Here is a 12,511-nt window from a genome sequence, read left to right as displayed (position 1 = left end):
CCGGGGCCGCGGACGCCGCGAGCGACCGCGCCTTCCCCCGCCTGGCCGCCCGCGCACCGCCCGGCGGCTCCGGGGCTCGTGCGCGGGGCCCGGCCGCAGGGGGCGCCTCCGGACCGCGGCTCCGGCCCCGCCGCGCGCGCCGCCGACAGCGGGGCGGGGAGGCCGGGAGCCGGCGGGGAGCCGCGGGGCCCGCACCGCGCGGGGCGCCCCCGCCGCCAGGCCCCCGCGCGCGCCCCCGCCGCCTCCCGCCGCCCTAAAGGCGGCCCCGGGGGACCAGCCGCGCGCCGACCCGGGCGGCTCCGGGGCGAACGCCGCGCCCGAGGTTTGGCCCCGCGCGCGCGCCGTACCGCGCGGCCCCGGCGCTGGGCCCGGCGCGCGGCGATGGGCGAGACCATGTCCAAGAGGCTGAGGCTGCACCTGGGCGGCGAGGCCGAGATGGAGGAGCGCGCCTTCCCCAACCCCTTCGCGGACTACGAGGCCGCCGCCGCCGCCGCGCCCGCCGCCGGCGCCGAGGACGCGGACGGGGCCGCCCCCGAGCCCGACGAGCTCGGCCTGCCCTTTGGCCACGACGGGAAGGTGAGTCGGCGCCGCGCGGGCCGGGCCGGGGCCGCGCCGGGCCGGGGGGAGCGAGAGCAATGGTAGCGCCCAACCGCCCGCCCGCCCGCCCGCAGCGCGCTGACGTATTGCCCCGCCCCGGAGCGCGCTGACGTCACCGCGCACGCCCCGCCCAGGGCCCCGTCCCGGCCTCGCCGAGCGCGCACCTGTGTCCGCGCTGGATCCCAGCCGCGCGCTCCCCCGGCGCCCAGCCCGGGGACCCGGCCCGCGTGTTCTGCAGCCACCTGCCCCGCGCCGAGCGCCTCGGGCCCCGAGCGCCGCTGTAGTCCCCTGATGGGCGCCCTGTTTCTGCGCCCTTGGAAGTCACCGGGCCCCGGAATAGCTTTGATTCCAGACGATGCCCTGGAGCTCGCTCCGCCTCCGCCCGTGCAAAGCACCCCCCCCCCCCCCCGAGACCCTGCTGGGCGCCCGGCTTTCCCGGGACCGCGGCGGCGTCAGGCCCGCCCCCGGCCGTTTATGCGAAAGAGCCTCGTCCGCGAGCAGCGTGGTCGCGTTGATGGCTCTTGTCTGTGCGCCCAGGGCTTGGAAAGGGGGCGTCTGAAAATACAGTCACCTCGGTGGGTGGCCGAAGGGCGGTGCTGACCTGCACGAAGAGCTGGACCGGGGCAGGCTCGGAAAGTTGGGTTTACTCGGGGAAAGCGGAGGCATCGCAGCCCGGGACGCGCGGGCTGGCGAGCGCCGGGGAGCCCTGGAGACTCGCGGGCTGCGCCTGTCGAGGGTTTACGGGGAAAGGGGCTGGGGGAGGGGTCGCGGTTGCGGGGTTCGTGCTGTGCAGGGCTGGAGGGGCCTTCTTTTCAGAAGCAGGTGAAATCCCAACACGGAAAGTGCCCCTTTTGGTTAACGTCGTTCCTACCTCCCCTCGCCGTGCGCGCGGCGCGGGCTGCAGCGAGGGGCGCGAGCTCGGGGCTCCCCGCCTCCCCCCAGAACAAGGTTTCCTTTATCAGTATCTGCAGGGGAGATGAAGGGGGAGGTTCGTGTCAGCACAACTGCTTTCGGGTTGGGTGGAACCACGCGTTTACCGGTCAGGTGGAGGTTCCGCGGACCTCGGGCTCTCAATCCCACCTCCCCGCCCCGGCTCCCCAGCCACCGGGAGAACTTTGCCAGAACTGAGAAGGCGGCTTTGAAAGAGCCGCGGGTCTCCATACAGAATCAGAGGCGAGTGACTTCTCGGAGCCCTGCCGTCCTTACCTGGGGTTGTAACTCGCGGATGGGAGCGGCCGAGTGAGATAAAGCCATCAGTTGCCTTTGTGGTACCTGGTCGGCCCCCAGTCAGTCTCCCCCCTTTCTTCCCCTTGAAAGATGCACATCTGGGGGTTTCGAATTCCTATGCCAATACTGATTTTTCTCTACATCTCTGTTTTCACGTCATCTGTTATATTTGTGACTTTAGAGTTCGGATTTTTCTATAATAAAAATTTTATATTTAATGCTGGGAAGCATTAAAAAAATCCCTCATTCACAGTTATTATCAGTTGCTCTCCCAATACTGTCCTTCGAGTAAGGAGGCTACTGCCATGTGATGTTTAGTGAAAGAAGCGAAACAACCTCCGGACAGATTTGAGTCTCCTGGGGAACAGTGAAGCGGGGGAGCAGTTGTCCCGGCTTCCACCTCAGAGAACGAGATAAACACTGATGCTGAAATTACATTTTTTCTTTTTACCCTTTGTATCTGGGAAATGTGACTTTGACCCCAACTGTATATCGAAGTGATTCATATAAAAGAAAATTAAAACAAATAATTAATGGGGCTTGTGTTATCTCGGTGCAGTTAAACAATTAGAATGCGCCAGGATGGGGACCCGAGCCTGTGGGTGATTACTTGCTGGAGGAGAGGGGAAGTGGAAACTTGTTCTTGAACATGGGGGGGGAGGGTGATTTTAAAAGGCGGAAAGTGCTTCTTAGTTACACAAAATCACAAGATAAAATGAACGTGAATTAAGTTCCACTATCTTCTGTATAGATGCTTTATGACTGGCTGGTTATTATATTTTTAATTAATAAAATATTATATTATTAACGTAATTAAGATAGATAATATCAAAGTACACATTTATTTTGATAGACGCAGAATGTCACGAAAACGAGGGTATTATGGGTTGGATTGTCTCCCCAAAAGATACGTCGGAGTCCTAACCACAGAAACCAGAATAGGGCGACGTCTTTCAAGGAAATGCAATTAGTCAGGATACGGTCCTTTCACCCACGGAAGAAGGCAACTGTGTCCCCTGCCCTTCCGAGAAGGTGTCCTTGGGCGTATCCTACTCTCAGCCTTTGGAATGTAAATGAATCTTTCTCAGAAAGTGACAAACTCATTTGACTTCAGTTCTAGGGCCTCGCCGTCCTTTGAGATGTAAATGATGGATGCCTCCAGGGTTGAGTCAACCCGCCTGGAGTCCTCACACCTTATGCACCTATCACTTAATTTCTAAGGTTTGCTAAATTTCCCCTGAAGAAGAATTTCCAGCAATAAACAAAAATACTCGAAGCCTTAGCTGTTCGCAGTGTTGATACATAATATTTTTAAATATTTTATCACTTCCTCACCTGATAGGCTCACCATGGCACCTGTACTTCCTTGCGGAGTGATCGACCGTTTTTGCATATACTTGTCCTTTGATTTGTTTTCTTTTTATGAGATACATTGACAACTTTAGGTTTATTTCCATATTGCTGTGGTCTTTTTATTTATAGTTTTATATTACAAGTATTCCCCCCTTGTCATTAACTTTTCGAGTTAAATGTATTGGAGTGACATTGGTTGGTACGATTACGTAGGCTTCAAGGGTACATTTCTGGGATCCCTGATCTGTGTGCTGCATCGTGTGTCCACCACCCAAAGCCAAGGCTCCTCCCCTCACCGTGTGTCTGGCCCCTTCCCCCTTAACGACCGTCCCCCCCCTTCCTCTGGTAACCACCGTCCTGTTGTCCGTGTCTGTGAGTTTTTGTCATTGACTTTTAAACCATCTCTCTTATTTTCTTTAATTTTTAGATGTTAAAATATTTGTGTAGTCATAGTCACCATTTTTTAATGATTTTTTCCTTTTGGTTTCTGCAACTTTTTTTTTTTTTTTTCTTTTGATCCTACTTAAGACAGTGTATGTAGGGTATTATCTCATTTAAAAACTTACCTTAAAAAAACCAAGGCACACTCTCCAACCAGTGAAGCATTGAAATGGGCCAGGTAATATGACTTGTACCTGTTAATGATCTTACGACTTAGACTGGTGAAGTATTTATTACAACATTACCCTGTTCTTGTGCAACTTATACTGATGCCTTTTGGTTCTCAGATCATTCATACTTTCACGAGGCGGATCCAGAGCAAAATCAAAGATCTCCTACAGCAGATGGAAGAAGGGCTGAAGACGGCCGATCCGCATGACTGCTCTGCGTATACTGGCTGGACAGGTGAGACGGGGGTGGGCGCGGCTGGTTGTTCGACTCTTAGATCGAGATATGTGAGACTTGGGCTTGCCCATTTTTCTCTTGTAAGATGGTAAAGCTTACACCCTTTCAACAACATTTTGAACGGTCTTCATAGGTGAGATGCTTTGGAATTTTATTTCTAAAGAAATTCTGCCTGGAAGTTTGAAACTTAATATGTAGAATGTCATATTATTATAACATTATTGGACCTAAAATATAGCTGTCTATAAAAATATATAACGAGCCCAGCCAGCGTGGCTCAGAGGTTGAACACTGACTTATGATCCAGGAGATCACAGTTCAGTTCCCAGTCAGGGCACATGCCCGGGTTGTGGGCTCCATCCCTGGTAGGGGGCGTGCAGGAGGCAGCCGATCAATGACTCTCTTATCATTGATGTTTCTATGTCTCTCTCTCCTTCTTCCTTCCTCTCTCTGAAATCAATAAAGACATATTTAAAACTACATATACGTGATAAATACAGTTTATAAATAAATAAATAAAATGTGTAATGAGAGCACACTTGCCCTGGGGTCCATTTTTTCTTTTCTTTTTTTCGCTTTTGTTGCTTTGATCTTTGTGACAAGTTGTAGTTGTGTGATTTCCCTGGCCCATTATATGTAAAATTCATCTAATACAAATTTAAGAAAAAAATTCAACAACTTTATACATAATATTCCATGCTTCTCACTCGCTGCCCCACCCCAGAATGTGTCTGCCCCTGAGGGCAGTGATGCAGAGCTTTGCAGACAGTTAGTGAGCAGGGGGCAGAAGCCGTTTAACCCTGCAGAGTTGGTCAAGCACACAAACCCGCACATCTAGCACTGTCCTGGAGAAAGCCAACCGGGGGCCGTCAGCACTCAGCCCGGCTTCCTGGAATCTGGAGAAAGTACAGCGTAAGAATCCCGCCTCACAGGGAACAGGAAGGGCCGAGCAGGTGTATCCACAGAGAAGCGTGAGAACCCTCAGCATCTCTAGCAGGGCAGACGGAAGGCCGTCAGTAAAGACTGAAGGGGCGACTGCCTCGGGTGCTCGACAGCAACACAAGACTTCAAGAAACATAAAAAATTAAGGAAACACAGTGCCACCCAAGGAGCAAAGTAATTTCCCAGTAACACCCCCAAAGAAACGGAGGTCTGTGGTTTGCCTGGTAAGGAATTCAAATTAGTTGTTTTAAGAAAGCTCAGTGAGCTACAAGAGAACACGGAAAAACATTTCATTGAAATCAGGAAAACAGAACAGAATCAAAATGAGAAGTTTAACAGAGAGAGAGAAATCCTAAAAAAGAACCAAACAGGAATCCTAGAGCTGAAGAATGCAGTGAATGAAATGAGAAGCGCAGCTGAGCATCGACAGAAAAACAGACCCTGAGCTTGAGAGGAGCTCACGCTAAACGTTTGGGGATGAGCGGGAGGCTGTCCCTTGCTTGTCGAGGAGGCTCCATATGGGTGGGGTCACTGTTGGGACACTTAGCACGATAACATATTTAAAGCTGTGTTAAGTTTTTTCTACCCTGAGGTGTGTGTGTTTTTTTCATTGAAAAGAAAGCGATCTCATTTCTTTGATGTTGCCCTTCAGAAATGTAGGTTTTATGTAGGTTTTTCCTGTAAACATAAAATAATGTCCTAAAGGGAAAGGTACTAATGCTCTTATTGGGGCCGGGGAATTTTCCAGGCATAGCCCTGTTGTACCTGCAGCTGTACCGGGTCACCTGTGACCAGACCTACCTGCTGCGGTCCCTGGATTACGTGAAGAGGACACTTCGGAACCTGAATGGCCGCAGGGTCACGTTCCTCTGTGGAGACGCCGGGCCGCTTGCCGTGGGAGCCGTGGTGTACCATAAACTCAGGAGTGATTGCGAGTCCCAGGAATGCATCGCAAAGTGAGCGTTTAAAACTGGCAGTATTTTCTCCAAATTCTCAGTTGGAGGTCTTGCTGTAGAAAGAGGATGAAAAAGGAAATCATTTTTTAATTCATCTACTGTTGCAAACAGATCTCTCCAAGCAGTGAAGAGCTTGTGTGTGAATCTTGAGCAGAGTGTGGGATCATGTGCCCCCTTTCTGCCCAAGCCATGCTGGCCCTAATTTGGGGGGGGGGGGGGCACGTTTCTTTGTGTCACTTCAGTCATTTTTCTGAAGTAATTTTTGGCTGCCTTCAGTGCATGAACATTAGCCTGTGTGCCTCAGACCTACTGTAACAGTTGTCCTCCACCTGCTATGGGGCAGTTACCGAGTGTCGACTTTTTTTTCATCTGTTGGTTTCTGTTCTTTTCTGGACAAGCAGAAATCAGCACTCACTCCCGTGGGCTGTGGTCTCCGGCTCATGCTAGTCTGTTCTTGTTGGTTGAAAGACAGGCAACTCGGGCTCATTCCCAGGCATTGGCCACATTTTACTACCCTTTTCATTTAGATTTTAAGTCCTTGTCTTCTGATGCTGGATTTCAGAATTGAGTGTCTTCTCTTACATGGTTTAGGGTAGGCGTAAGGTGTTCCTCATTGTGACACCTGAGAGAGAAGTCAGTGAAGGGGAAAAGCTTTTGTCTTCTGCTTTTTTTGTATTTTTTAAAATCAGTTTTAAATTGAAAATCAATAACAGGTAACTCCTAAAGGAACAGGGTTACTTAGAGTTTCGGGAAGGTGTCTTAGACCTTCCCTGGGAAAACAGACATTTTCTTGTTGGGTAGACTCTTGCAGCTCCAGAGAAGCGTTGTCTGCCGAGATTCGGACCTTCCCGACGAGCTGCTGTATGGCCGGGCAGGGTATCTGTACGCCCTACTCTACCTGAACACGGAGATTGGGCCAGGCACCGTGTGCGAGTCGGCCGTTAAAGAGGTATCGTGGGGTCACCGACAACTGCAGGCGTCCTCTCAGCCCTCCCATTCAGACATGTCGGTCAGCATAGTTAGAGCAGAGGCTGGACTCCACTCCCATGCGACAGTAACTTCCCAAAGCATCTCATACGTTTTGTGACTAGCTCCTTTCTATCCTTTCTAGGAATTTTTTTCTTTTTTAAATCTGCACTCCCCTTAGGCCTGTATCCATTCGGCTGTTTTTACTAGACTCAAACAACCAGGGCTTCAGAAAGATAGAATGTTTCTCTCTCATGGGATGTCTGAACTGGTAGGCGGCCCTGGGAAGATGGCGAGGGACCCTTCTATCTTGTTCTGCCGTATCCTGCGGGCATGTCCTTGTCTGTATGACCAAAGCTAGTTGAGCACCGTCGCCCAGGACACAGGTGAGGCAGTGGAAGATGAGCTGCTTCCTTTTTAAGGCCAAGAACGAGAAGTTTCCCACCTTCCTTCTGCTCACATCCCACTTACAGAACGTAAGTCATGTGACAGTCCAGCTGTTTCGGGCTCAGAGGTCAGGAGCCCAGCCAAAACTTGGAGCACAGTTACCAAAAGTATGAAGGGAGTCAGGATATCAGGAGCCAGTCAGTGTCTGTGCCACAGCCTCATTACAGATACGCGAGTCTTCATCTGATCTAACTGAAGTCCTGCACACCACAGTGACCTCGTGTCACAGCCTTTCCCACACACGGCCGGTTCCTGCAGCCTTTCATGGGAGATCACCAGTCTTTTGGGGAAAACATAGCTACAAAGCAACTAAGTAGTCTAGAATATTCTTTATAGGAAGCTTTTCTAGATTCTAGTAAACTGTTTATACAGACAACTTTTGATTCATGGTCTGACTTCTTAATGTCTTTTTCTACCCTGAGATTGTCTTTTGTTTTCTCTATGCCTATATTTCTTAATTTACAAAATAAAGATAACAGTGTTGGCTACTGAGTGCTTAAAGATTTCTAGATTATCCAAAGGCATGTTGTTAGTGGTCATTAAACTAAAATAGAATGTAAGTTTTTAGCCGTAAGCTGCGTCATCATCCCTGTAGGTCGTCACTGCTATCATTGAGTCCGGCAAGGCTCTGTCCCGGGATGAAAGGAAGACTGAGCGCTGCCCCCTGCTGTATCAGTGGCACAGAAAGCAGTATGTGGGAGCAGCCCACGGCATGGCCGGGATTTACTACATGTTGATGCAGGTAGGTGAGAGTGCTCTGAATACTGATATAGTATAAAATAGCAGATCAAATAGGAAAACGGAGCTAAAACTTTTATGTAGGCCACGCAGGCTGAAATGAAACCAGGATCCTCCTTTGAGTCATGCCTAAGCTCTGCTTCACACCCCCCGAGCAGCGGACTCCTGGGAGCATAGTCGGTGATGGCTTTGTACAGATCAGGTGCCTGCCGCCCGCACTCTGTGTCCTGCTGCTGGTGGAAGGAGTTGCTCTTCCAACAGGGAGAAGCTCCCGGGAGCACGCGGGCCTCGCAGTGTCCACCGTGCCCTGGATGAAAACAGAAGCTTATCACTTTACTCTCTGCTGAGACCATAGAGTTGGTATCTGAAGGGAAGCTTACTTACCGTAAATACTGTGGACTCTGAGGATGTGGAAGATATTTTTCAACTTTAATTGTCTGTAGGATGAATTATTTACGTAAATTCCTTGTTTGTGTAGACTTCATAGAATAAGCATCTTTAAGCTTTATCATTGCCATTGTGTACAGAAAGAGACTAAAAATACAAGTGTGTGAATGTAAAAAACACCACCACCCGACCAGGGCAGGGACCTCTTCATACTCAGACACCCCAACCTGCTGTCAGTCGGGTTCTAGGTTTCTCGCTGGTTCACTGTTGAGGTTGGGATCCTGTCCCGCAGTCTTCGCTGAATCTGCGGGACAAGTCCTGACTCCCCCGCCAGGCAGGCCGAGGCCCCGCCCCAAATATCGCTCCAACGCCCCTCCAGCCTTAAGGCCTACCCTGCCTCTCCCTGTCCTGTGTAGGTATTTGAAAGGCCCCTTTACGACAGCCAGCCAGCCCTCTGTGGTGGTTTGCCAGCTTTGTGTGTTCAGTTGGTATTTAGTCACGGTGCCGAGAGACGTGGTCAGACGTTATTCTGAACAGGTCTGTGAGACATTCTGGGTGAGATTTATATTAAATGGGTGGACTTAGTGAAGCAGTCTGCCCTTCCAGGTGGCTGTGCCTTATCCATGCAGTCGAAGGCCTCCCCCGAGAAGAGAGATGCCCCAGGAGATGCCTGCAGACTTCAGCTGCAGCATCAGAGCTGAAATAAAACAGCCCTGCCCTAGCATTAAATGACCCAATGATTGAATTAATGCTAATTTTATATGCGTCAGTATTACCTCAGTATTCCAGGTAACTGGTACTTTATTAGCCACAGTACAGAGGTTTTTTAAGAAAAATAAACTTTAGAAAAATGGATTGAATGTTTTATTTTTGTTTGTTTAAAGCCAGCAGCAAAAGTGGACCCAGAAACCCTGGTGGAGATGGTGAAGCCCAGCATCGATTACCTGCGCCACAAACGCTTCCGCTCCGGGAATTACCCGTCCTCGCTAAGCAACGAAACGGACCGGCTGGTCCACTGGTGCCACGGGGCCCCGGGGGTCATCCACATGCTGATGCAAGCTTACAAGGTCAGTGTCCCCACAGCCACGGGCGCCCGGGGTCCAGTCCCGACACCCTGTCCTCAGCACCGGCTCCTCAGTCTGGCTCGGTCGGCATTGCCATTCGGGAAACTGCTTTAGAATGACCTGCAGTCACGGGCTCCGCGGAGGATGGTGGTGGACGGACAGACGGGGATGGTCGGAGCTGCAGCGGGAGTGGCTGGTGGTGTGTCTGTCCCCAGGGCCGTGCAGTTTCCTAGCCAGGAGGGGACTTTGTCGCTAACTCGCCCTGAGAGCCCCGCTGAGCCCTGCTGCTCTCACCACCAGGTGTTCAAGGAGGAGAAGTACCTGAAGGAGGCGCTGGAGTGCAGCGACGTGATCTGGCAGCGGGGCCTGCTGCGGAAGGGCTACGGGGTCTGCCACGGGACCGCCGGGAACGGCTACTCCTTCCTGTCCCTCTACCACCTCACACAGGACAAGAAGTACCTCTACCGGGCTTGCAAGGTGAGGGCGGCCGACCAGACAGCGTCTGGACACTCCAGGCAGAGTCCCCTGGCAGCCTCCTGTCACCCTGCGCCCCCGGCTGCACTGCTGCTGCTGTTTCCCGGCACGGCCTGTCCCGGCCTCTCTCCACCGCCCCGGAGTGGGACCCACGCTCCTGGGTTCACGGAGCCGGGGCCCTCGCCCCTCCTCTCCCCCCCGCGTTCCGGCCTCACACTGCCCGCTCCCTCCTGCCCACCTCTCCAGCGGGCGCGCCTGTGTCCCCCCCCGAGCATTGTGCCAGCTGGTTCTGCCGTCGGAACGACCTTCCCCGAAACCTGCACGGCGACTCCTGAGGGACGCCCGCAGTCTGCCTCCCCAGCTGAGGAGAGGCGGCCTGCGTTCGGCCCGGGGCCCGCGCTCCGTGCTCTGTTGCCCACGACCCCCTCTGCTTGCTGGGGCCCCAGGTGAAGCCGTCGTGATGTCTCGTTGCCTCTTCTCCGGGTGAAACCTCCAGCCCTGAAAAGATGTATCTTCTTAGTTTGCAGAGTGGTGTCTGGATTACGGAGCCCACGGGTGCCGCATCCCGGACAGGCCCTACTCTCTCTTTGAAGGTGAGGGGGGCTCTAGGTGTTGGGTGCGTGGGTCCGGCCCCCCCGTCCCTGCGTGACGGTCACCGATACCTGTGACACTGCTTGGGTGACGACTCCGCAGCTGACGACACAGTAGTTTATTGCTGAGGAGCCCACCCAGCCTCTTTACGGCCCCCGTTCCGTGCTCCTGCGAATGTCTTCCAAGTGCCTTGGGCCTCTTGTGAAGCAAACGTGCGGACAGGACGGGGAACGTTGGCTCCTTGGGGACGGCGGCAATAAGCCGCAGCCTCTGTGTTCCCGGTGCGGGGTGGTGTGTGTCTGTCACGGGGACCTCGTCAGTTACTTACGTGTATTTAATTGCTCAAGTCATATAAAGAAGTGTGACTAATTAATACTAGCAATTAAAAAGCAGTAGTAATTAGAAATAGTAGTAGTTGGAAAAAGTAGTAAGAGAATATTGAAGAAAGTTCTGAAAAACAAGAGCAGTGACAGGAAGTCAGCAAACAGTGTTAACAGCCTGCTGCGGGCACAGCAGGTAGAATGTAATTCAGGAGAGCAAGACACGTTCCACAGGGGGGCCGCCCCTTTATTCCTGGGGGGACGTGTGCATGTGTGTGTGTGCGTGTGCGTGTGTGCACGTATGTGTGTGCGCGTGAGTTTTACCTGGGGTGGCCCCTGACAGAGGAGGTGGTGAAGGTCGCTGTGTGTCCCCTCGGCGCCGTCGTAAAGGCCCCCGTCTGACCTTGCAGGCATGGCTGGCGCCATCCATTTCCTCTCCGACATCCTGGTACCCGAGACCTCACGGTTTCCGGCATTTGAACTTGGCTCTTCGCCGACGGATAAAAAGGTGTAAAAAGACTCCTAAGGGACCCTTTTGGACCAAAAGCCACAGACTGCTCAGTGCCTGACCGAGAACCAGCTGTGCATCCCGAGAGGGCCAGGAGAACAGACACGGCTCAGGCCCCCGTGTGCGGAGACCCGCGACCCAGAGCATGAGTGACAGCTCCTCCCTCGAGCCCTGTGCTGCCACGGCCCCTCGCGGTGCCCACCCGGTTCTCACACCCGGCTCCCTAGCGTTTGCATGTCTCGTGGCATTTGTTGTTTGTATGTGTCAGTCGTGCTAAACAGAAAGCCCTCCTGTGCCCCGGGCGCAGCTGACCCCGGACCTGGGCGGCCCCCTCTGTAAATAACCCTCACGGTGGAGCATCGTCTGCGCTAACGTGCCGGGAGCATCGGGAAGATGCCCTGGTGACACCCAGTTTTCAGCACTTCTGTGTGTCCCTTTCAGGCGAGCGTGAGGCAAGGGCCACTCCGAGCTGAGAGGCCGAGCTGAGCGGGTTTGGCTGGAACCGTTGGAGGGCGAGGCCCTCCCACAAGTGTTTTTGTGCTCACCTTGGTGTTGTTTGTTGTGGTTTATTAAATTTTTCTTTTAATCCTCCCCTGAGGACACACGTTTGTTGACTTGAGAGGAGAGGGGGAGAGGAACGTGGATGTGAGTGAGCCATCACTCAGCTGCCTCCTGTATGCGCCCGACCCGGGACCAAACCCACAGCCTTGGGGTGCGCGGGGTGACACTCCAGCCACCTGAGCCACCCGGCCGGGCTCCCCTTGGTGTTCCTGAGAAGCTGGGGTGCCTCGCAGCTCGGGCCCCCGACCTCAGCAGGGTCCGGGTCTTTGCTCGAAGTCCCCTGGGCTCCTTGGGGTCCTGGCGAGTGGCTGCAGGACGTGAGGGACGGCAGTCAAGGAAAAGCCCCTCGTGACCACGCTGTGGATGGGGCAGCAGCAACGGGCATGGGCACTTCTCGGCTCACTCTGCGCTACTAGAGCAGGTGCACCTCCATCCCATATCGTTCCCCGTGTTGTTTTAAGTTCAGTGGATAAAATTCCAGAGGGTGACAAGCAGAAAGTCTTCCCCTGGTCCTCTGTCCCCTCAGAACTCCGT

At 53.3% G+C, this 12,511-nt stretch overlaps 1 protein-coding gene across 2 annotated transcripts; it reads left to right on the top strand.

Moving 5' to 3' along the window:
- The first annotated feature begins 340 nt into the window (after positions 1-340).
- LANCL2 (LanC like glutathione S-transferase 2) lies at positions 341-12,017 on the top strand. 2 transcript variants are annotated; one of them, XM_087821267.1, is made up of 9 exons: positions 341-576; positions 3,906-4,023; positions 5,714-5,921; positions 6,723-6,870; positions 7,930-8,076; positions 9,344-9,526; positions 9,824-10,000; positions 10,518-10,590; positions 11,319-12,017. In XM_087821267.1, the coding sequence occupies exons 1-9, from the start codon at positions 382-384 to the stop codon at positions 11,420-11,422; spliced, it is 1,353 nt and encodes a 450-aa protein (XP_087677393.1). In that variant the 5' UTR covers positions 341-381; the 3' UTR covers positions 11,423-12,017. The 2 variants fall into 2 exon arrangements, with proteins under 2 accessions (XP_087677393.1, XP_016053779.1); XM_016198293.2 differs by lacking the exon at positions 341-576 and adding an exon at positions 3,086-3,796 and having other exon boundaries at positions 11,319-12,016.
- Positions 12,018-12,511: the final 494 nt, after the last annotated feature.

Source organism: Miniopterus natalensis, chromosome 10 (assembly GCF_054644295.1).
Source record: "Miniopterus natalensis isolate mMinNat1 chromosome 10, mMinNat1.hap1, whole genome shotgun sequence".
Lineage (NCBI taxonomy): Eukaryota > Metazoa > Chordata > Mammalia > Chiroptera > Miniopteridae > Miniopterus > Miniopterus natalensis.
Note: the sequence above shows the minus strand (reverse complement) of the source record. Positions and strands in the feature narration are given on the sequence as shown.

Bases quoted from the DNA above. Each gene is read 5' to 3' on its own strand.
- LANCL2 (XM_087821267.1), top strand. From the start codon at position 382: ATGGGCGAGACCATGTCCAAGAGGCTGAGGCTGCACCTGGGCGGCGAG. The intron at 5,922-6,722 runs GTGAGCGTTTAA...CTTGTTGGGTAG, and splicing joins TCCCAGGAATGCATCGCAAA to ACTCTTGCAGCTCCAGAGAA. The intron at 9,527-9,823 runs GTCAGTGTCCCC...TCTCACCACCAG, and splicing joins TGCTGATGCAAGCTTACAAG to GTGTTCAAGGAGGAGAAGTA.